This window comes from Megalops cyprinoides, chromosome 15 (assembly GCF_013368585.1).
Source record: "Megalops cyprinoides isolate fMegCyp1 chromosome 15, fMegCyp1.pri, whole genome shotgun sequence".
Classification (NCBI taxonomy): Eukaryota; Metazoa; Chordata; class Actinopteri; order Elopiformes; family Megalopidae; genus Megalops; species Megalops cyprinoides.
Genome location: NC_050597.1, coordinates 26,188,506 through 26,209,468, shown reverse-complemented (window position 1 = coordinate 26,209,468; position 20,963 = coordinate 26,188,506). Strand labels below are relative to the sequence as shown.

Here is a 20,963-nt window from a genome sequence, read left to right as displayed (position 1 = left end):
GCACGCACACACCCCTGCATGTGCACATGCATACACATACACATACGCGCACGCACACACACACATACCAAAATTTGCAGGTCGTCACAACTCTTAAAATTTCACACTGCTCCAACGAGGCCCTTATTCCTCCAACGCAGTGTCTCAGTCTGCCAACGGGACGGACGACTCTCTGCTGCGGGGGCTCCACGGCTCCCCCCAGGGCAGCAGTTTGATGGTGCAGTCCTCCTCCATCCCCATGCTGAGTGCCTGCTTCAACAAGCTGTTCTCCATGCTGCAAGTGCACCACGTACAGGTAAACCCCGTAGCTCTTACTACAGTGTATGTGCAAAGTACAGGTAAACACCCCAGCTGTCAGTATGTTCTAGCTCTAGTACAGGTAACCCCCCCCACGCGCTTACTATGGGCGATGGCCCTCATAAAGATCACAGTCACTGGTGAGGCTAGGATAGCATGCTCACCAATAGAAGTGTTCTTCTATGACAGAGACTGAACCTGAGGCGAATGTTGGCCATGCTTTGGTAGCAGTGACTCTGTATTTGAACGTGTCTGAATCACTCCGCGGTTAGTTAATATCCCCCTCGTGTGTTGCTTCCCCAGCTGGAGTCTCTGCTGCAGCTGTGGCTGACTCTGAGCCTCAACTCCTGCTCTGCGGGCGGCGAGGAGAGCGGCTCCGACGTCTTCTTATTCAACGCCAGCCGAGTGCCCACCATCCCGCTCAACCAAGGTCAGGCTCGCCGCTCCTGCCGCGCCTGTCCGAGTCTGTGCCTTAACCCGTTGCTGAAGTGCTGTGTGAGCGTTTGCCACTGAGTACAGGCCGCATTCAAGACCAAAACCGAATCCTGTGATGGCTTTCTGACAGCAAGACCATTAGAACGCATGGGACCAGTAAGACAGCTCAACCCTGAATTAGTGGCCTTTTTTGTGTTTTTGTGGAGGCACGTGGCCCCATACCTGATAACCGTAACCCGGCAGCTACTTTGAAAATCCAGATAAATTGTCGTGAGTTACGTGTGGAACAGACACTTCTTCCTGTGAAAGTCTCTCTTGTGTTATCAGCTGAGCTTAATGCTCTGTGTAAAGCACTTGTCAAGGTTTTGGTCCCCTGATCACAGAGATATAATGAACTCTTTTTCTCCACACTGAAACAGCTGTTCTGTGTGAGCTGCGTGATCATTACGAGTCGCCTCACGTTGTCCGTTCGATTGTCTGGGATATTTTGCAGCGCTGGAAGCGTGCGTGCTAGCTGTCCGTGTGCGATCTGAAAGACCTGTCCCGTGTTGTTCGCTGTGATTAAAATGTGTCCCATTGCCTCTCCCCGCGTCTCTCCCCAGCCTCCATCAGCAGCTTCCTGACGGTGCTGGCCTGGTACCCCAACACCTCGCTGCGGACCTGGTGCCTGGTGCTGCACAGCCTCACCCTCATGACCAACATGCAGCTCAGCCGTGAGTGGCCCTCGCCTCCGCGGTCCCTCGTGCCCCCACGCGGCAGGACCCTACACCCTCTCCTAAGCGAGCGATCCTTTTGCGAACCCCACCGTGAAGTCACAGTCCGTCCTTTCGCGCCATAAAACCCGCCTCGATGCGGTTCATGTTCCGTTTGCCCGTTAATCAGATTTCTGGCTCTGAGGAGCCAGCCCGCGGGGGTGTGTTGAATGATCAGTGCTGTTTTGCTGTGCGTGCTGTTTAGTGCATTGTGTGTGTTGCCTTTTTTTTTTCCCCCAGCCGCCTCTAGCAATGCAATGGGGGCCCACGAGAGCACGGCCCAGCAGATGGTTTCGGACCCCGCGCTCGTCCACGTCCTCGTGCGCTTCCTGTCCGGGAGCAACCCGCACGGCACCAGCCAGCACAGCTCTCAGGTCCACACACCTCTGTCTCTGTCTTCACTGAGGTTCACACACGCCTCTCTGTCAGTACTGGACCAGAAACCAGCCAAGTCCGCACACACCCCTGCCACTATTGGACCAGAACCCAGCCAGCTCTACATGTACCTCTTTGTCATGTTTGGACCAGAACTGGGCCAGGTCCACAAGCACGTCTGTTATTATTATGCCAGGACTAGGTAAATTCGGCTTATTCACTGTCATGTCAGATCAGACCAGAACCGAATCATGCACACTCACTTCACTCTTGTTAAGAAAACGGAACTGAGGCAGGTCCAGACAAATTTCACACACACACACACACACACACACACACACACACACACATACACACACACACTCAGATCAAAACTGAGCACATCTTACCACAGCCCTCTTTCTTTTGGAGTTGAAGGCCAAATTTTGTTTATATTTAGTTTTACTCTTCGTTTGCTATTGTCCTTTGACAGATTACATTTAGTATTTTTAATATGTTGCATGTTACAATAGGCAGTAACTGTGGTGAATGGTTATTTGGTGGAAATTCCTTTGGAAGTGAGTGTACTGTAATGTAGGAATCTCTCGTCACCACAGGTTGGGCCCACCGCAACACAAGCTATGCAAGAGTTTCTGACCAGACTCCAAGTGCACCTTTCCTCAACCTGCCCGCAGATGTTCAGCGAATTCCTGCTCAAACTCATGCACATACTGTCTACTGAAAGGTGCGTGAATCTGTGCACCGCGCATACAGAGTATTTTTTCGTTACTCATAAGTCATCACCTTCTTCTCTTGTGTGTGTTCATCTTCTCAGTGTCATATTGATAGATCGATTAGATCGATTCATTTCTGTTTCGAATGCCTGTTGAAATGTGTATGAAATGTGCATACGTTTGGAAACCGTTGACCATATTCTTAAACCCCCCTCCGTCCATCTTGTTTGGTTTTGTCAGTTAAGGTAAGATGAAAGTTGTTTTTATTTTTCCCCCCTCATAATTGTTATTGTCCTGTTGTTCCCTCTCTGTCCTGTAGGGGGCCCTTCCAGTCGGGGCAGGGCCCTCTGGACGCGCAGGTGAAGCTGCTGGAGTTCACGCTGGAGCAGAACTTCGAGGTGGTGTCGGTGAGCACCATCCTGGCCGTCATCGAGTCCGTCACCTTCCTGGTGCACCACTACATCACCTGCTCGGACAAGGTGGTGTCGCGCAGCGGCTCGGACAGCTCGGTGGGCGCCCGCGCCTGCTTCGGCGGCCTCTTCGCCAACATCATCCGGCCCGGCGACGCCAAGGCCGTCTTCGGCGAGATGACGCGCGACCAGCTGATGTTCGACCTGCTGAAGCTGGTCAACGCGCTGGTGCAGCTGCCGCTCTCGGGAGACCGGGAGTTCAGCGGCCGCCTGCCGGCCGCCGGCAGCAGCGCCTCCGACAGCGTCTCGGACGAGGAGAAGGTCTGCGGCAGCAAGGAGGGCTCCAACGGCGGCTCCGCCCCCCACCAGGGCCCCGCCGCGGGCGTGGCCGACCTGGTGCTGGCCAATCAGCAGATCATGAGCCAGATCCTGTCGGCACTGGGCCAGTGCAACAGCAGTGCCATGGCCATGATCATAGGTGAGGCCAGCTGCTGGGCAGCACGGGCAGCACGGTGGCTCAGTGGTTAGCACTGTTGCCTCACAGCAAGAAGGTCCTGGGTTCGAATCCCGGCCGTCCCAGGTCCCTTCTGTGTGGAGTTTGCGTGTTCTCTTCCAGTTTGTGTGGGTTTCTGCTGGGTGTTCCGGTTTCCTCCCACCATCAAAGACATGTATATTAGGGTTAATATTCCTGTCAGTGCCCCTGACTACAAAAGAACTGGAGTTGGCCCACTGCTCCTAGCTCCTAGTGTATGTGTGTGCTCACTGCTTCTAGTGTGTGTGTGCTCCTAGTGTGTGTGTGTGTGTGTGTGTGTGTGTGTGTGTGTGTGTGCTCACTGTGTATAGAATTGGTTAAATGCAGAGGACGAAATTCCCCAATTTGGATCAATAAAGTGCATGACTCTTTTAGCTAAGGCAGGGCTGTATTGCTGAGTGTACAGATCATGGAAGGAGTCATTTGAGCAATCTGCAAATGAGGGTTTCTGTAAGACTCGTTAAGCACATATGGGTGTTTTGGAACACCCAGCAGGATGTGATAGAGCTTTCATCTTGTCACAATTCAGTTCCGTTTTCAGCGAAGTCGGTAGTCAGTAAGGGAATGGAACGAACACTGTGTAGGTGGTCTTATATCTTACATCAAAAGGACGCTGGAGAAAATTGTATGAGTGGCTTGCCTCTGCACGCCCCCGGTGTTTTGCATCTAGGCCCCTGTACCTCGTAAAAACAACTGAATCTAGCTGCCTTTGGGGTATTGCGTCACTTTGTCTGTGATTGTTCAACTTTTTCATTGTTGGAGCTCTTAGTCTGTGTTCAGTGTAGTTCTTTGGCATGCCTTTGCTCTGCGAGTCCCTGTGGATAGGAGCACGTACCAAACAGCTGAAGGTAGATCGTACCGTTCCAGGAGCCAGCGGCCTCCACCTCACCAAGCATGAGAATTTCCACGGCGGGCTGGACGCCATTTCGGTGGGCGACGGCCTGTTCACCATCCTGACCACGCTGAGCAAGAAGGCCACGTCCGTGCAGGTCATGCTGCAGCCCATCCTCACCTACATGGCCTGCGGCTACATGGGCCGGCAGGTGAGCGCTTCACTCGCGGCTCCCAGCAGCCCCTTTGCTTACAGCACAGGGCGGGGGGAGGGGGGGGGGGGTACGGGAGCGCGGTTACTGAGGGGGTTACGACGTTAAGGTGGCGCCAGCTGAGCTTCCCGCAGTGTATGCGGCTCCTTACACAGGAACAAAGAGTGGTAACATTGAAGTGAAGCAGAGCTGGAGCTGTGATGTGGGCCTGTATTTAAAAAGAGAAAAAAAACCGCAGCGTTTAACTGACGTGTATGTTTCTGGGTTCTGTGCCAATTTAGAGTGAAGCTTATGTACTGGTATGGCTGGGTGCGCACATGTGCTTTCATGTGTGTGAGTAGAGAGATAATATCACAGTTTTTGTCCCAGTTAGTCTTCAGAACGTTTTTTTTTTCTCCCGATAAGATTTATAGTATATATACTTTTCCTTCTGTTATTCTGTATTCCAAATGGTGACACAAGCTGAACCGTGTACAGCTGAAAGTGGCGTATTTCCATGAGTGAATTCTAAAAGGCAATTTGGCAATTCAAGAGGTTAGCTTAAGTACTGTGTTTTAATTCATTATGCATCAGTATCAAATGTTAAATGGCTGAAAAAGGAATGCGAGATCCTAGCATTGAAACAAGTCAGCCTTTTAATAAACGCGCATTAACTTGCCTGAATGTGCATGAAGTGCAGTGGAGAGTGGTGTAAGGTTTCTGCATAAATGTTTCACACCGCTCCTCGGCGTCACGGTCTGACCCCAGAAGCTCTTCAGCAGAGCTGTAAAATGGGCATGCTAGTTACACACAGGAAGTGGAGTGAATTGGCCAATCGCAGGGAGAGGAGCTCACCACTGGAGTTTGCCACTGGACGGCGCTCAGCTCTCTGTCCCTCCCCTCCTCAGGGCTCCTTGTCCACCTGTCAGCTGTCGGAGCCTCTGCTGTGGTTCATCCTCAGAGTTCTGGACACCAGCGAGGCCCTGAAGGCCTTCCACGACATGGGTGAGTCCTCCTCCGCCTGTCAGCACTCTCCCAGCTCAGCCTGTTCTGAACGCAACCTGATGGCAGTTACTGGGCATGTGCTCGTAATCACTTTTGGGCCTTTTTGACGACAGTCATTTCATAGAGGCTCACTGTTCTGGTCGTCCGGAGCTGTAGTTTTGCCAGGGTTAAATAATATCACGGATGTACTTCCTCAGAGAGGAAGACGTTACTGCCTTATCTCGCCGCTTTACCACGCGCCAGGTCAGATGCAGCTCTTAAGCTTGCAACCAAAGAAGCAGGACTGTATCTCGCTTGTGGTAATGTGTCTAACCGCTTTCCGTTTCTGCCTGTGTCTCTGTGTTCCTGCGTGCCGGCGTTTCCCCCCCTTCAGGCGGGGTGCAGCTGATCTGCAACAACATGGTGACGAGCACACGGGCCATCGTGAACACGGCGCGCAGCATGGTGTCCACCATCATGAAGTTCCTGGACTCCAGCCCCGGGAAGGCGGCCGACGGCAGCCTGAAGGCCCGGGTGCTGGCCTCCGAGCCCGACAACGCAGAGGGGCTGCATAACTTCGCCCCGCTCGGTACGAGAGAGGGAGCGCCCCGTTCTCCAATACACGCTCCCCAAATGGGAGGGGGGGGGTGCTGAGATGTTAAAGCGGTCACCAAGTTATCAGATTTCAGAATTTTTAGAACAAAATTGATTGATTGCAAAAGAACAAACCAGTTACTTTGTTGCTTGAAATGGGGGAAAAGTCATGAAAAGTTAACTTTGAAGGTCAGCTTTTTGACTGCGTTGCTTTTGAATTCACAGATGGGTATATTTGTTTTGGCCCTGGGTTATCGAGGGGAGCCATCAGCGGTTTGTGAGATGTTTGTAAATGTTATGTCCGACTGTAATCTCTTGCCCGGGTCCGCAAGTTCAGAGAGCTTCTGAGCAGTGGAGTGTTTACTCCCGATAACATCTTTTGACTTTATTGGGGCTGGAAACTGTACAAACGCAGAGCTGAGCGTATTCTTCTTGTTGTGTTTGTGCCCCGGTGGCGGGTGCAGATAACCAGATGGCCGTTGACTGGTCGGCAGCTCGCTGTTCTTCTAAACTCGCTTTCTTGTCCCTCCTCAGGCACCATCACCTCCAGCAGCCCCACGGCGCAGCCGGCGGAGGTGCTGCTGCAGGCCACGCCCCCTCACCGGCGGGCGCGCTCCGCCGCCTGGTCCTACATCTTCCTGCCCGAGGAGGCCTGGTGTGACCTCACCATCCACCTGCCGGCGGCCGTGCTGCTGAAGGAGCTCCACATCCAGCCCCACCTGGCCTCGCTCGCCAGTGAGTCACCCGACCGCTCCTCATTCCCGACCCCTCCTCTCACCTGACCGCTCCACATTCCCGACCCCTCCTCTCAGCTGGCTGTTCCTCTCACCTGACCGCTCCTCATTCCCGACCCCTCCTCTCAGCTGGCTGTTCCTCTCACCCGACCGCTCCTCATTCCCGACCCCTCCTCTCACCTGACCGCTCCTCATTCCCGACCCCTCCTCTCAGCTGGCTGTTCCTCTCACCCGACCGCTCCTCATTCCCGACCCCTCCTCTCACCTGACCGCTCCTCATTCCCGACCCCTCCTCTCAGCTGGCTGTTCCTCTCACCCGACCGCTCCTCATTCCCGACCCCTCCTCTCACCTGACCGCTCCTCATTCCCGACCCCTCCTCTCACCCGACCGCTCCTCATTCCCGACCCCTCCTCTCAGCTGACTGTTCCTCTCACCTGACCGCTCCTCATTCCCGACCCCTCCTCTCAGCTGGCTGTTCCTCTCACTCGACCGCTCCTCATTCCCGACCCCTCCTCTCACCTGACCGCTCCTCATTCCCGACCCTCATTCCTGACCGCGCCACTCACCTGAGCGCTCCTTACCCGATTCTTCCATACCTGACCTCTCCTCACCCGTCTGCCCTTCACCTGTCATGTATCTGCTACAGCTGATACTGCTAATCTGACCGTAATTGGTACAGTGCACATTAGTGGTCTCTCTGACGTCAGTCTCCCGCTTTTTACTCTCAATATTTGTGACTTAGTTAGAAATTGTATTGGATGTTCTGCACCCCTGATTGACATGTTTGTCATATGTTATTTATCCACATGCTACGAACAGACTGTCTTTACTCATTAATTTTCACCTGGAATGACTCCGTTCATGAAAGCACTTCAAAATGACCTTGCAATGTGCTGCTCATTGTGTCCATGGGCATATCTTAAAAGTATAAACAGCTTTTTGCGAGGTAATTAATTTAACTGGTGACCCTTTTACAGCAGTGCAAAGTGGCTTTAACCTCTTACATTTTTGCATGCTACATATTGGTGGAGTTTGAACCTGAACCTCACTCAACCCACCAGAGGTCCAGGGTCCAGAGCTAGGATCGGTTCCATTTTAGTTCAGTCAGTTCAGGGAATTAACTGAAATTAATGTCATGAATTGAAAATCACAGATCACTTTCCATGATTTCAAGGTTTTTTAATTAATGCATTGAATTTCAATGCAAGTCTTGAGTTGAAATGGAATTGACCCCCAACTCTGGTGGGGTCTCTGCCCTCTCCACCACACCACCACTCCTTATATGTATTCAACATGCAGCATGTAGGTTCAGCATCAGCGTTTAACGGGGAAACCATCTGAAATCCTAATTTAATAACGTCTCCCCCCCGCAGCGTGTCCCTCCTCGGTGTCGGTGGAGATCAGCGCGGACGGGGTGAACATGCTGCCCCTCTCCACGCCCGTCATCACCAGCGGCCTCACCTACATTAAGATCCAGCTGGTGAAGGCGGAGGTGGCGTCGGCCGTGTGCCTGCGGCTGCACCGGCCGCGTGACGCCAGCACCCTGGGCCTGTCCCAGATCAAGCTGCTAGGCCTCACCGCCTTCGGCAACACCTCCTCCGCCACCGTCAACAACCCCTTCCTGCCCTCCGAGGACCAGGTCTCCAAAACCAGGTCAGTGCCCCTGGCCTGGGAGACCGTGCAGGATGTCCACTGCACAGACCGTGTGGGTGGGGTTGAGCCAGTGCACCCTTCCTCAGTATTACCTACAACTACAGCTCAGCCTTCTGTACCTGAAATCCCATTTAGCCTTTTATGGTGTTGTGAACATATTAATGTTGGGTTTGTGGATTTGGCTGTTACTTTTGTAAAGACAGCCTTTTAGCTTAAAGGCTAACCTGGCTGTAACAAGCCTTTTTCGTAGAGCAGGGTTTTATCAAGTTTGCCGTTTGATGGCCTCAGATATAAAGGGTTTATTGTTCTGTAGATCACCGATACCCTCAAGCGGCAAATCGCTCAAGCAGGTTTCAGAGGTGTTTATTCACAGGATTCGGTCGGCCTCTGAGCCAATAGAATGCAGTCTCAGCTCTTCCCCGCACACGATATGGAGTTGGTCACCGCTAACACCCCCTTGTGTGTGTGTGCATGTGTGTGCGTGTGTGTGTGTGTGTGCGTGTGTGTGTGTGTGTGTGTGCGCGTGCGCGTGTGTGTGCGTGTGTGCGCGTGTGTGTGTGCGCGTGTGTGTGCGCGTGTGTGTGCGCGTGTGTGTGCGCGTGTGTGTGCGCGTGTGTGTGCGCGTGTGTGTGCGCGCGTGTGTGTGTGCGTGTGTGTGTGCGTGTGTGCGCGTGTGTGTGTGTGTGTGTGTGTGTGTGCGCGTGTGTGTGTGCGCGTGTGTGTGTGCGCGTGTGTGCGCGCGTGTGTGTGTGCGTGTGTGCGCGTGTGTGTGCGCGTGTGTGTGTGTGTGTGCGTGTTGGCCCGGCAGTATCGGCTGGCTGCGGCTGCTGCACCACTGCCTGACCCACGTGAGCGACCTGGAGGCCATGATGGCCAGCGCCGCCGCCCCCACCGCCAACCTGCTGCAGACCTGCGCGGCTCTGCTCATGTCGCCCTACTGCGGCATGCACTCGCCCAACATCGAGGCCGTGCTGGTGAAGATCGGCCTGCAGTCCACCCGCATCGGCCTCAAGCTCATCGACATCCTGCTGAGGAACTGCGCCGCCTCCGGCACCGACCCCGCCAGTACGCCCAGCGCCCCACAGTATCACAGTACATGTCACTGCAGAATATATCTCCGGTTATATCACTGCAGATTGTGTCTCAGATTATATCACCGCAGATTATAATTCAGGTGACGTCACTGCGGATGTCTCATATGAGTTACAGTATTAGCAGTATTATGTCATTGCAGGTCAAATCTCGAAGATTTTCACGTTGAAAAACTCTTTTAATCCTGTTATTAACACACATATCTAAGTTTTAAGAGCTTGGTTTACATGACAACTGATGGCTCTTTCAAAAACATAGCATGTAAGTGTAGATGGATCAAACTTATCATTTAGTATATATTAGTATATATTTGTATTTAATTAGACTTAATATATATTTTTGTGGCAAAACATTAGTCTGCAGTATTGTGCATTTGTAGGTTTATAAAGTCATTTTAAAAATGATAAAGCACAGCTCATCCCTGTTTTTCCTGTTTAGATTTGAACAGCCCTCTGCTCTTCGGGAGGTTAAACGGCCTCTCCTCCGACTCCACAATCGATATCCTCTATCAGCTGGGGACGACCCAGGACCCTGGAACAAAAGACAGGTGCAGTGCGCGCGCTTTTAATCTATTCTTTACGCCAGCGGGTAACCGTAAGCGGTCGCGCTCGGATGCTAACGTCTGCCCCCCCCCCTCGCCCCCCGCAGGATCCAGGCGCTGCTGCAGTGGGTGCACGACTCGTCACGCGTGGCGGCGCTGAAGCGCAGCGGCCACGTGGGCTACGTGAGCCCCAGCAGCTCGCCGCGGGAGTACGGCCTGCTCATGCCCTCGCCCTCGCACCTGCACTGCGTGGCCGCCATCCTGTGGCACAGCTACGAGCTGCCCGTCGACTACGACCTGCCCGTGCTGCTCGACCGCGAGCTCTTCGAGTGAGTGCTCCGGGACGGCGCCGTCCGCGGCTCGTCGCCCCCCGCGCCGCGCCCTCAGCCCTTTACGCTCTTTTATACGGCCTAATCGCGGGCTACTACTTGCAGCTTAATGCTCAGTACTTAAGTTTGATACCTGGGAATCAAAGTGCTGGTGGGATGCCACGGCCGTGAAATTTGCGTTGCTAAAAGAGCAGCAGAGTCTTGCCGTCTGACTGCAAGAGAATATTTATCCGGTCACTTCCCGAAAACGTTAAGCCGAACCCAGAGACCCGAGCCGTATTTCATCCAGTGAGCTGTAAATGTTCTGATCCGCTGTGGCCGGGTGAGGGACGGGAGCAGTTCCCTCACGGTGAGCAGCGCCCAGCCGTACATAGGAAAGGGCCACACCCCACTCTTTCAAAGCCAGTGCGGCGGCAATAGCGGAGTCCGCAGTGCTGTTTTTACAAGAGACCGCTTGGTAACGAGGTGAGAACGGCCTGCCCTGTTCTTTAGTGGCAAATTGTAGCGGGTATTGTAGTCTTTTGTTTCTGCACTTCTGACACATAGGCAATGTACAAACATGCTCGTAATACTAGTTACTCTATCATATCTCAGGTTGTAATATTGAATGAACCGTTTTGAACAAAACAAAAATAGTTGTAAGCTGATATGATGTTGAGAAGAGTTTGCTTAAATAAGTCTGTAGCACATAAGCACTGTATTGTTAAGCTAATACGCCGGTACTGCTACTGTATAATGCCCTTGCCGTCTTTTTGATCTGTAATAGCTTTATGTTGGCTAGAAATAGGAAGCCCTTGAGCAAGGATGTGGGAGCTGAGTCACTCCATACCAGTCATTTCCAGTGAAGGGTGATTGATAGCCCTTTCTCTAATCACGCAGGTTATCTCACACAACTCTACTTTAGCAAGAAGGTGAGAGTTTAGTGTCTGTAAACCAGTCACATCCAGAGAGCAGTGATTGATGGCCGCTCCACTGATCATACAAGTTATCTGGCTGGAGATCAGACCGCTTCTTTTTGGGAGTCTAAGCAGTTCCCATCCACTGTAAAAGCCATAGTAAAACACATTTACTGTGGAGGAAAACAAAAATACCCCAAGGACGTGCTTTCTGTGCGGAAGAATGAGGTCAAGCTTCTGTTCTGGTCCTTTTTGAAGGGAGATGACCCACACACACCCATGTCCCTGCCCCCTGTGTGAATATTTAATGAATGTTCATGTTCAGTGAATAATAATTTCCACTCCCCCCGCACACTCACCAGCTGTTAATCTCAGTGCTCTTTGGCTGCCTGCCTGTTGAGATCAGTTATCATGGGTATTCACTGGTTGAAACAATAATCAAAAATCACATGCAGCCACCTGCTATGATTCAGGCGGTTTCAAGACCTTTAAGACGTGTAACTTGGATCGATGCACTTCTCCTGTGCTGGAAGTCGCTGTGGAGAGGAATGTTTGCCGATTGAATGTAATGTAATGTAAAAGCTGACCCACTGTAGTGGGTGGATAAGCCAGAGAGGCTTGTCGTCTTTAGCGCGGCGCCGTTCCCCCGGTGCTCAGAGGTGTGTCCCTCCCGCAGGCTGCTGTACGGCTGGTCCATGTCTCTGCCCTGCAACATGGTGCTGAAGAAGGCGGTGGACAGCCTGCTGTGCTCCATGTGCCACATCCACCCCAGCTACTTCTCCCTGCTGATGGGCTGGATGGGCATCGTCGCGCCGCCCGCCGCCCGCTCCCAGGCCCAGCACCGGCTCTCCATGACGGACGACGGCAAGAAGCAGCACGACCTGAGCGCGGCGGGCCTGACGGACGACTCCAAGCACGCGCAGGCGCCCGTCGCGCTGTCCGAGTCGCAGCTGGCCACGCTGGCGGCCGCCTCGCAGTCGCCCGAGGCCATCAAGCAGCTGCTGGACTCGGGGCTGCCCTCGCTGCTGGTGCGCAGCCTGGCCAGCTTCTGCTGCGGCCTGCTGTCCAGCGCCGAGCTCCCGGTGCCTGCCGAGGCCCCGGCCCCGGCCGCCGCCACTGCCGCCACGTGCGACCGCCAGCGCCGCCACCCGGCACACCCCCCGCAGCCCCCCGCGGCCAGCAGGGTGCCGCTGACGGCCGAGCTGGTGGCGCCCGTGCTCCGCTTCCTCACCGAGGTGGGCAACAGCCACGCCATGAAGGACTGGCTGGGCGGGCCCGAGGTCAACCCGCTGTGGACCGCCCTGCTCTTCCTGCTGTGCCACTCCAGCGCCAGCGCCAGCGGGGGCCACGCCCACGCCGCGCCGCCCGCCGCCGCCACCGCCGCGCCCGCCCCGGCGCAGCCCTCGGGCTCCCGCTACTCGCTGGCCTCCTCCGCCAGGGGCGGCGGGCTCACCACGCAGCAGCGGACGGCCATCGAGAACGCCACCGTGGCCTTCTTCCTGCAGTGCATCTCCTGCCACCCCAACAACCAGCGGCTCATGGCTCAGGTACGGCACGCCCGTGTTTGAAATGCCGTACGTGTCACAAAGACAGCAGCGCTGACATCAAGGCAAACATCTTATGCCCAGTCCTTACACGGCCACCTTGTTTGCTATTAAAAACATGAGACAAACAAGCACATTGACGTTGTAGCGCTGTCCCCCTACTCCACTTCCCGAGTATTTGCACAGAAAATAAGCACCAGGACTGTAGTTACAAGCCTAGTGAGCATGTGCAGTTGGTCTTGCTCGTAACCGCACTGTCGGACGTCGAATCCGCACTGATGCGCCCCCTGGTGGTGTGTCCCCGCAGGTGCTGTGCGAGCTCTTCCAGTCGGCCCCCCAGCGGGGGAACGTGCCGATCTCCGGAAACATCTCCGGCTTCATCCGAAGGCTCTTCCTGCAGCTCATGCTGGAGGATGAGAAGGTCACAGTCTTCCTGCAGTCCCCCTGCCCGGTGAGTCCCGCGCTCTCCCACTTTCGTATTGTTTCCTTGGTGATGCCATTTTCGTAGGGCCGTTGCCTCTCAACATGAGACTCTCTTGTGGGGAAATTAGACAATATTTATGTAGTACTCCCTGATGACCACAAGAGGGCAATGCTGTAAAAGAGATGCAAAAATACACAGAAAATTTCTAGCTCGACACATTTTTCATCTGCATCCCATTGTCTCCACTGTTCCGCTTTCAGCTTACACTATTTTATGTCATATTTGTACTAATCTATCCTATCTATGCCTCTGGAAACTTTTTATGATACCTTACATGTCCTTTTAACTTAATGCTATTTATATCTTTAGCTCGAGGCATTTAGGAGGTCACCATAATTGGTTATATGAAGAATTATAATACCGGTTGACACGGCAGAAGTCTTGATCTATTTTTTATGTATTTCTTTGCAAACACCTTTCTTCAATTTAGGAAATGATTTCAGTGCTAAATGGTAGAACATTCAATGTCAGCAGCAGCATCTAATTTCTGCTGAGGTTAATTATTTATGTAAATAGAATGATTAATGGAGAGAGTCTAAACTGTAATGTTTATGCATTAACCGGCAACAGCCCGTTTTCGCAGCGTGATTTACCCGCCCCTCGCCGGGGCGCCGTGGCGCTAATAGAAGCGCCGCCCCTGCCGCGCGGCCCGCCGTGAAAGTCGGAATGGTTTCACGCCCGCGGAAAAAGTCATGCGTGACAATCGAATCGCTCGCGTCCAATTTATCGGCCGCCGCTTAAGCACTTCGCGTTCTCGTCTTCTTTTGTTACCGGCAATGCGTCTGACGCAAGCAGCCTGAATAATGTGCTTAATCTGAGGTGCCGCTACCCCCCCAGCCCCCCCCCCACCATGAAACGCTCGGTGAGTTCGTTCATCGCTACGGTGCAGCTCTGCCGACGGGAGCCCGGCGTGTGGAACGTGTGGCGCGGAAGGCCGCTCTCACCATTTCTCTAATCCCAAAACGCTTTTGTTTGTTTGTTTTATTCTTTTTTTTTTTTGTTTTTTGCATTTTTTGTTTTTTTTGCTTTGCGAGCCGTCATTTTGATACGTAATTGAGGGAGGCAGTTTGAGTAGATTACTGTAAGCGCTTTATCAAATGCAGTCATTTACTCCATCAGGAAACTCCCCGCAGCAGCTACGAGGCCGGCTTTGACACGAGTCGCCACGGGCCGCGTCTGGAACAAATGAGGCCCGAGGCGAACTCTTCCAGTTCGGTTTCACCCCGCTGTCTGAGATTAGCGCGGCCGTGCCAGTCTTCCGAGGTCTTCCCGCAACACTGGAATGGAGTCACTTCAGCGGATAATAATATCTTGACAGGTTGATGGTAACAGAGCCGGAATTATTTTCATTGTAGCAAATTATATTAATTGTAGTTTTTGAATGAGGGGGAAAAAAAAGGTGAGCGCCTTTTTGGTTGCCTTTCTTGGGATCACCATCCGCGACCAGGAAGTTAGATGTTCATATTTCAGAAACTGAGAGCAGCCTTGAGAAAGTCAGCCTGCGGGGGTGATAGCACGGGGCACGGGAAGAGTAGCCTCATTAGAATTGCCACAGCGTCACTGTCCACTGGGCTGACAACTGCATGCTGGCAAACCCCAAGCGAAAGGCGTAAGAGACCAGCAGCCCTTAGAGTCATTTCACCAGCATTCTAAAATACGGTGAGCTTTTAGACTCTCGAATCGCAAGCTTCGCGTTTCCCAGTCGTTTCGTTTTGCTTCCCCGCACCGCCGTGTCACACCTGGCTGCAGGGAGGTTGACATTTGGATTGACCGCAGCCACGCTGCGCCAGCCGGCTGGAATTGGAGATGAAAGTCTGTTTTTGACCGTCTTTTTGAGAAAGTTTCCTCAGTGACACTCCGAACACAGCTCCAATCCCTGACTCCCCGAACCATCCCATCCACCAGCAGGCATGCGCACGTCAGCTCTTTTCCTTGTAAGACGTGGCACGGCACCCACACCAGCTGGAGTGATATTGTTTGTTATGAGGTTTTGCTGAATTATTGAGCGTAGAAAGCGCTCCTTGGCGCAGGCGGGCAGCCGGTCTGAGGACATTTAACAGTTGAGCGGCCGTTGCCGGGGCGCGGGGCTGTCGCCCACAGGTAGGGAAAGCAATAAACGCCGCCTGGAATGAGACGCGCATCTAACATTTATGCTGAATGAGGAGCCGCGTCAGCTCCAATAAAGCCGGACGAGCGGAGCCCCAGCCCTCGGTGTGCGGTCCCGGCCAACGCGTCTGCTCGCCGTCGTCCGAGAAAAGCCGCTCGATATCGGCGCCGGCGGGCCAAACCCCCAAGGCCTCCCGTGCGTCCTGTGCGTTTCCGGTCTGGGAGGAATTTGGGAACCTTGCCAGCTCGCGATTTCAGACACGCTCTTATTCATTGTTTCTCAGACAGTCCAAAATAACCGCTGCGTGTGAAATTAAGCGGGTTGACTGCGTGCTCATTCCCAAACACCCAGAAGCATTACTGGGTGTGGGAAGCTGCTTAGGGCAGGTGGTGTGTTGTTCCAGCCGGAGCTGCACAGGACCGGCGGGCCTTCTGTCGGTCACCAGCTGAGCTCTCTCCTACCTTTTGACCCCCTCTTTCTTCCTTTCCCCACAGTTGTACAAGGGGCGCATCAATGCCACCAGTCACGTGATCCAGCACCCCATGTACGGAGCAGGGCACAAATTCCGCACCCTGCACCTCCCCATCTCCACCACCCTCGCTGAAGTCCTGGACCGGGTCTCTGGTAACTGTTTTTCCTCTTCGTTTGTCACGCACGTATTGTAGGTCACGGTATTTTTATAAACCTGTTGGCACCATTACAGAGAGTTCAGCGTATTTGCAGGCTGTGAATGAACGTAGGTGTACATGTGTCCACGTACATGCGCACACACACACACACACACACAAAACGCAGGCCCACGTGCGCACATGCGCGCCTTACACACGTACACACAGGGCTCACGCACACACAGCAACCGCATAAGAAACCTACGCTCCCACACATTCAGCATTCAAGCTTTTTATCCCTGTCCTCCGGTCCTTTCATTTTAAGTGGGTGACACGTTTGAAGTTAATGTCTCCTGTCAGTTCCTCGCACACACTCGGAGACTGACACACGCACGCTCACACATGCGCGGCAGGGCCCCTCCCCCTCCCGCGCCTCCCTGGGCGCAGAAGCGCTGACCTTTCCAGGCGACGGCCACGTCCGATCCCATCCCCTCATTAGCATTGCGGCGGAGAGGGCCAGCCGTATTAGCAGTCTCGCGGGCAGAGATACGCTCCTGATTAACGCTCGCGGAATGAGTCCCGACCGCCATGCTCAGCCGCGTTTAGGAGGAGCGTCTCCCTCTAATGGGAGCCGCGGGCGCACATAAATAAAGCCGGCTTTGTACCTGCCCGAGGAGGTGCCCCCGTGCCCCTCCGCGCGTCTCCCGGGCGATGCCAGCCCCCGACGACGGCTGTGAAGCTCGGATGAAGTGCCCTGGAAAATGTCACCACCACCCCCACCCTTTCTGTTAACTCCGTGAGTGCCAGCACTGCACCCATGCCCGTCAGATTGCAAGTCAATTCGCAGCCCAAGTGCCGAGGTGGCCAAGGAGTTCAGATTTAGGGAGGAAACATGGCCAGTTTGTCATTTGGCCGCGTGCCTCATTACTCCTGTTATTTTCTAAAAATAGTCTGAGGCCGAGTTTTTCTCCGCACAAATGGATGTGGCCGCTTTTTTTTTTTATCCGGGAGGGGAAGGTTCTGTAATTTAAGTGGGTCAAGGTGTCCAGATAGGGATTGAGAGTGATCCAGATCGTGGGAGAGCCTCCAAGTCTCAAATCTTTGAGGCGTCGCCCCACCATCAAGGTCAAGTCAGGGGCGTATCAGCGGCAGCGGGGAGGGGGGAGGGACCGGGGGGCATTGAGCAGGCAACGCCCGCAGGCAGAGTCGCGTCTCACCTGTGATGGATGGCTCTCCTTGAGAAGACAGGGATAGCACCCGCTCCGCTAGCCCCTCGTTCGGAGGGAAAAGGGGGCGGGGGGTTCAGGGAGATATAATTCAGCCGAGGCGACGGTGCAGGGGTCTTTTCAGTCCACTCAACCGAGGCCTTCGGAATCGCTAATACCAAAGCATTTATCAACCCCTAAAGGTTTCTAATCTGAGCTGATAACGCCGAGGGTCGCAAGCCCAGCTGATGGCATCACACAGTCCATTAAATAAATTAGTGTATTTAAATAATTATGCAGGTTCAGTGGAGCCCAGGCAGGAACATCACCCGCTGCATGTTAGATCGTTTGCTCATTTTGAATTAGAAGATATCACCGGAGAGGGAGACAGAGGACACACCCGGGCACCTCAGATCATCAGTGTCTTTGTGATGTAACCTGAGCGGCGAGGACACTCCCCTCTGTGACCCCTCCCCCTCTGTGGCCCCCGCCCTCTTTGCAGACACCCCGAGCATCACAGCCAAGCTGATCAACGAGCAGAAGGAGGACAAGGAGAAGAAGAACCACGAGGAGAAGGAGAAGATGAAGGCGGACAGCGGCTTTCAGGATAACTACAGCGTGGTGGTGGCCTCAGGTAGGCTGGTGCCCCGCCCCCCCTGCTCATGGCTGCGGCCAATCGCGGCACGCCCAAACATTTGAGAGGAGGGGCCTAAGGGGGCCCTTGGTATTGTGAAGAAGTGAGGTTTTATTTTGTCAAGTGCAAGCATTTTGTGTTCGTTTGTTCACTGTGAAGGGCTACAGTAGGCACCCGCGTCTGCTTCTAAATGTCATGGGAATACTAAGAGGGTTGGCCTCCTTTAGTGACTGAACGTGTTTTTGTTGGGAAAATAGAAACAGGAAGTTAAGAATAGAAACAGGGAGCAAGTCAGCTTGTTGAAGGCTTCCATTCAGTCCTTTCAGCTGCTCACAGGAAAACCTGGAATGGATCAAACTGCTGTGCATTGGGAGTGTCCATCTCTGAAACCGTCAAATTCAAAAGGAGTGTTTGCTTTGAACTAGTTGACAGTCTGTTACAATGCTATTCATTTGTTGTGTCAAGCTGTGTTCATTATGACGGTATTTTTTATTCGGTCATATGGGATGTTTTATTTATACACTGTATGGAGCTTATGCCATACATTGCCATGGAAGCGCTCCTGTGCTTTGGCCCCTTGACTTTGACTTTCATCAGCTCTGTGATTGGATCCCATCAGTCAGGTTGTCTTGAGGTTACGCTGTGGTCCTCTCAGTCATTGTCAGGCAAGACCGCTCCTCCACACAGCCTCCTCTGAGCTCATGTTGGTTTCCGTCCCTTCCATCCCAGGCCTGAAGTCCCAGTCGAAGAGGGCCGTCTCCACGCCGCCCCGCCCCCCTTCCAGGCGGGGCCGGGTGATGAGCGACAAGCTGACGGCCTCGTCGGGAGTGGACTCCTCCTCCAAAACCATCAGCGTGCCCGTCTTTCACCTCTACCACAAGCTCCTCCCAGGTCAGCGCCGCCGTCCTCTGCGCTCTCTCTCTGCCTGCCCCCCCCCGCCCCCACGGCCATTGATCATGCCTCTCCTTCGGCTGAAGCGGTGACCTCCCTCAGTCGATTCAAACCGAGCCCCCTCTCTGTCCCCATGATTACAGACTGTAGCTCCGTAAACACAAGGGTTCAAGGTAAACATGTACACGGATGCTCTTGAACATAAACAATGCTTTATTCGCAGATTCGCAGAGGCCGCAATTTTGTTTGCTCAGTCAGAATGTTGTAAATAACACTGCGTTAATGCCATTTTGCGTGTTTCTTTTTCTTCAAAATACAAAAAGTCTGTTGCAGGTTTTGCACACTTGTCTTCCCAGTGCTAATATGGCAGTTGAAACTGAAAGGAGTGGGAATGGATGGATGTGTGTGTGTAGAGCGTGTCCCTGCCGTACCGTGTGGGGGTGACTTTAGCACTGCGACAGGTGCTGACCGCCCCCCCCCCCCCCCCCCCCCCCCCGCCTCCATGCCCCTGCAGGTCAGCCCCTGCCCGCCGAGATGACGCTGGCCCAGCTGCTGACCCTCCTGTACGACCGCAAGCTCCCGCAGGGCTACCGCTCCATCGACCTGACGGTCAAGCTGGGCTCCAAGGTCATCTCCGACCCCGGCCTCTCCAAAACGGACTCCTTCAAACGCCTGCGCACTGAGAAAGGTACGCCGCGTCCTCCTCGTACCCCGCCCCCCCCATCCTGACGCCCCTTTCCCCGGCTCGTGCGCTTCGGGCGAACCAATTCGGCAAACGGAGCCGCTCGCGTCTCCCGGCGCTGACAGCTTATTCCGGGGGAATTAATGGCTTTTTCCTGACAGCCATCTATTTCTCAGTGTCCGTGTCGCAAGTGCGCTCTCAGAGATGCGCGAGATATTATTACACGGCGCGGACGGAAGCTTTTGTCAGACGCACTTGTTTGGAAGGCGCCGGGATGTCATTTTGTGCTTCTCAGTCGGTTCAGCGGTCCTTTCTTGATGCTGATAATGCCTGCACGGTCCTCGCAGAATGTCATTCCGCCTATGCTGTCTGCTAGAACTGATCTGTCGACAGCGTATCGCTGTGCCGTAATCAGAAAGGGAAGCAGGGACAAAGAAAAGTTTCTTTTAGAAAACAAATTCAGGCGGGTGAAATCTCAATTCTGAGCGGGGTGGGTGAATATCTCTGAAAGACAAAAAGGGCCCTTGTCAGTGATGAGACTCGCTAAGTAGCCATACGCGGGTGACATACTCATCACTAAAGCTCACCCCTGCAGCAGGCGGGTTCCAGTCTTTCGTGTCACTCCTCCTGCGAGGGTTTTTGCGGAAGGGGAAGAAGCCGCATCCTCCTCGTAGCGTCTGCTGAAAGGGGTGATGTGCCGAAACCGGTCCATGTAGGAGCTGTGGCCACATTAAGAACGCTTCCAGGCGCATTTCAGCCCAATGAAGACGCCAGCAGCAGTTAGCGAGCTTCACAAGCCTGCCCGCCACAAATCAGCTAGTTAATGTGTCTGCGTGTTTCTGCGCTTATGTCCGACTGCCACCCAGGAGAGGCCTGTGAATTAGTCTTGCTACCCCAGACCTCGCTTCCCTTTTTTTTCGGGGTCCGGGTCACCACTCAGCCGTGGCTGCGACCGCCCCGCGCCCTGCTTCCCGCCCCTGTAAAGAAAAGACTTCTGCTTCCCTCGTCCTGCGTCTGCAGTTCGTAATGTGTTTGCACCTTTAGCGTTCCCCCTTTACTGTGCCTTTCCCCGTCAAGCCCTGTCTCAGTGGATTTATTCCGGTCTCCGTCACAATGCCTATAACCTGCTTTGCCTCTAAGTAAAAGCTCCCATGCATTAAACTCCCAAGTCGTCATCAAACCATATTCCTGCGCTGAGCCAGCTCACCGGGGGAGCACTTCAGTGCGCGTTCCTCGGGTCAGATGTACGAACATTGCCTAAGTTACCCTGCCAGCACATATTAATCACCTGGTGGCTTTATATTCAACGCAGGGTAGTACTGCTCTTACCACATGTATAGCTGCCAGAGTTCATGTTTATGTTCACGGTGTTATTTTCTTTGTCTCTCCTTGCTACGTGCAAATTCAACCAAAAAAGTTATGAGCCGGGTTCTGTGTGGAGGAGATCA

At 53.7% G+C, this 20,963-nt stretch overlaps 1 protein-coding gene across 1 annotated transcript in view; it reads left to right on the top strand.

Annotated features, from left to right (window-relative positions):
* Positions 1-20,963, top strand: part of birc6 (baculoviral IAP repeat containing 6) — a 129,908-nt gene that overhangs the window by 49,541 nt on the left and 59,404 nt on the right. The window contains exons 41-60 of the mRNA XM_036546560.1: positions 141-295; positions 601-727; positions 1,335-1,445; positions 1,725-1,858; positions 2,456-2,583; positions 2,892-3,460; positions 4,382-4,557; positions 5,445-5,541; positions 5,915-6,109; positions 6,649-6,849; positions 8,223-8,502; positions 9,311-9,567; positions 10,033-10,141; positions 10,243-10,464; positions 12,037-12,907; positions 13,212-13,355; positions 15,990-16,119; positions 17,811-17,942; positions 18,672-18,833; positions 19,348-19,521. Of these exons, the coding sequence (XP_036402453.1) occupies positions 141-295; positions 601-727; positions 1,335-1,445; positions 1,725-1,858; positions 2,456-2,583; positions 2,892-3,460; positions 4,382-4,557; positions 5,445-5,541; positions 5,915-6,109; positions 6,649-6,849; positions 8,223-8,502; positions 9,311-9,567; positions 10,033-10,141; positions 10,243-10,464; positions 12,037-12,907; positions 13,212-13,355; positions 15,990-16,119; positions 17,811-17,942; positions 18,672-18,833; positions 19,348-19,521 (4,374 nt within the window). The remainder of the gene's footprint in view (positions 1-140; positions 296-600; positions 728-1,334; positions 1,446-1,724; positions 1,859-2,455; positions 2,584-2,891; positions 3,461-4,381; positions 4,558-5,444; positions 5,542-5,914; positions 6,110-6,648; positions 6,850-8,222; positions 8,503-9,310; positions 9,568-10,032; positions 10,142-10,242; positions 10,465-12,036; positions 12,908-13,211; positions 13,356-15,989; positions 16,120-17,810; positions 17,943-18,671; positions 18,834-19,347; positions 19,522-20,963) is intronic.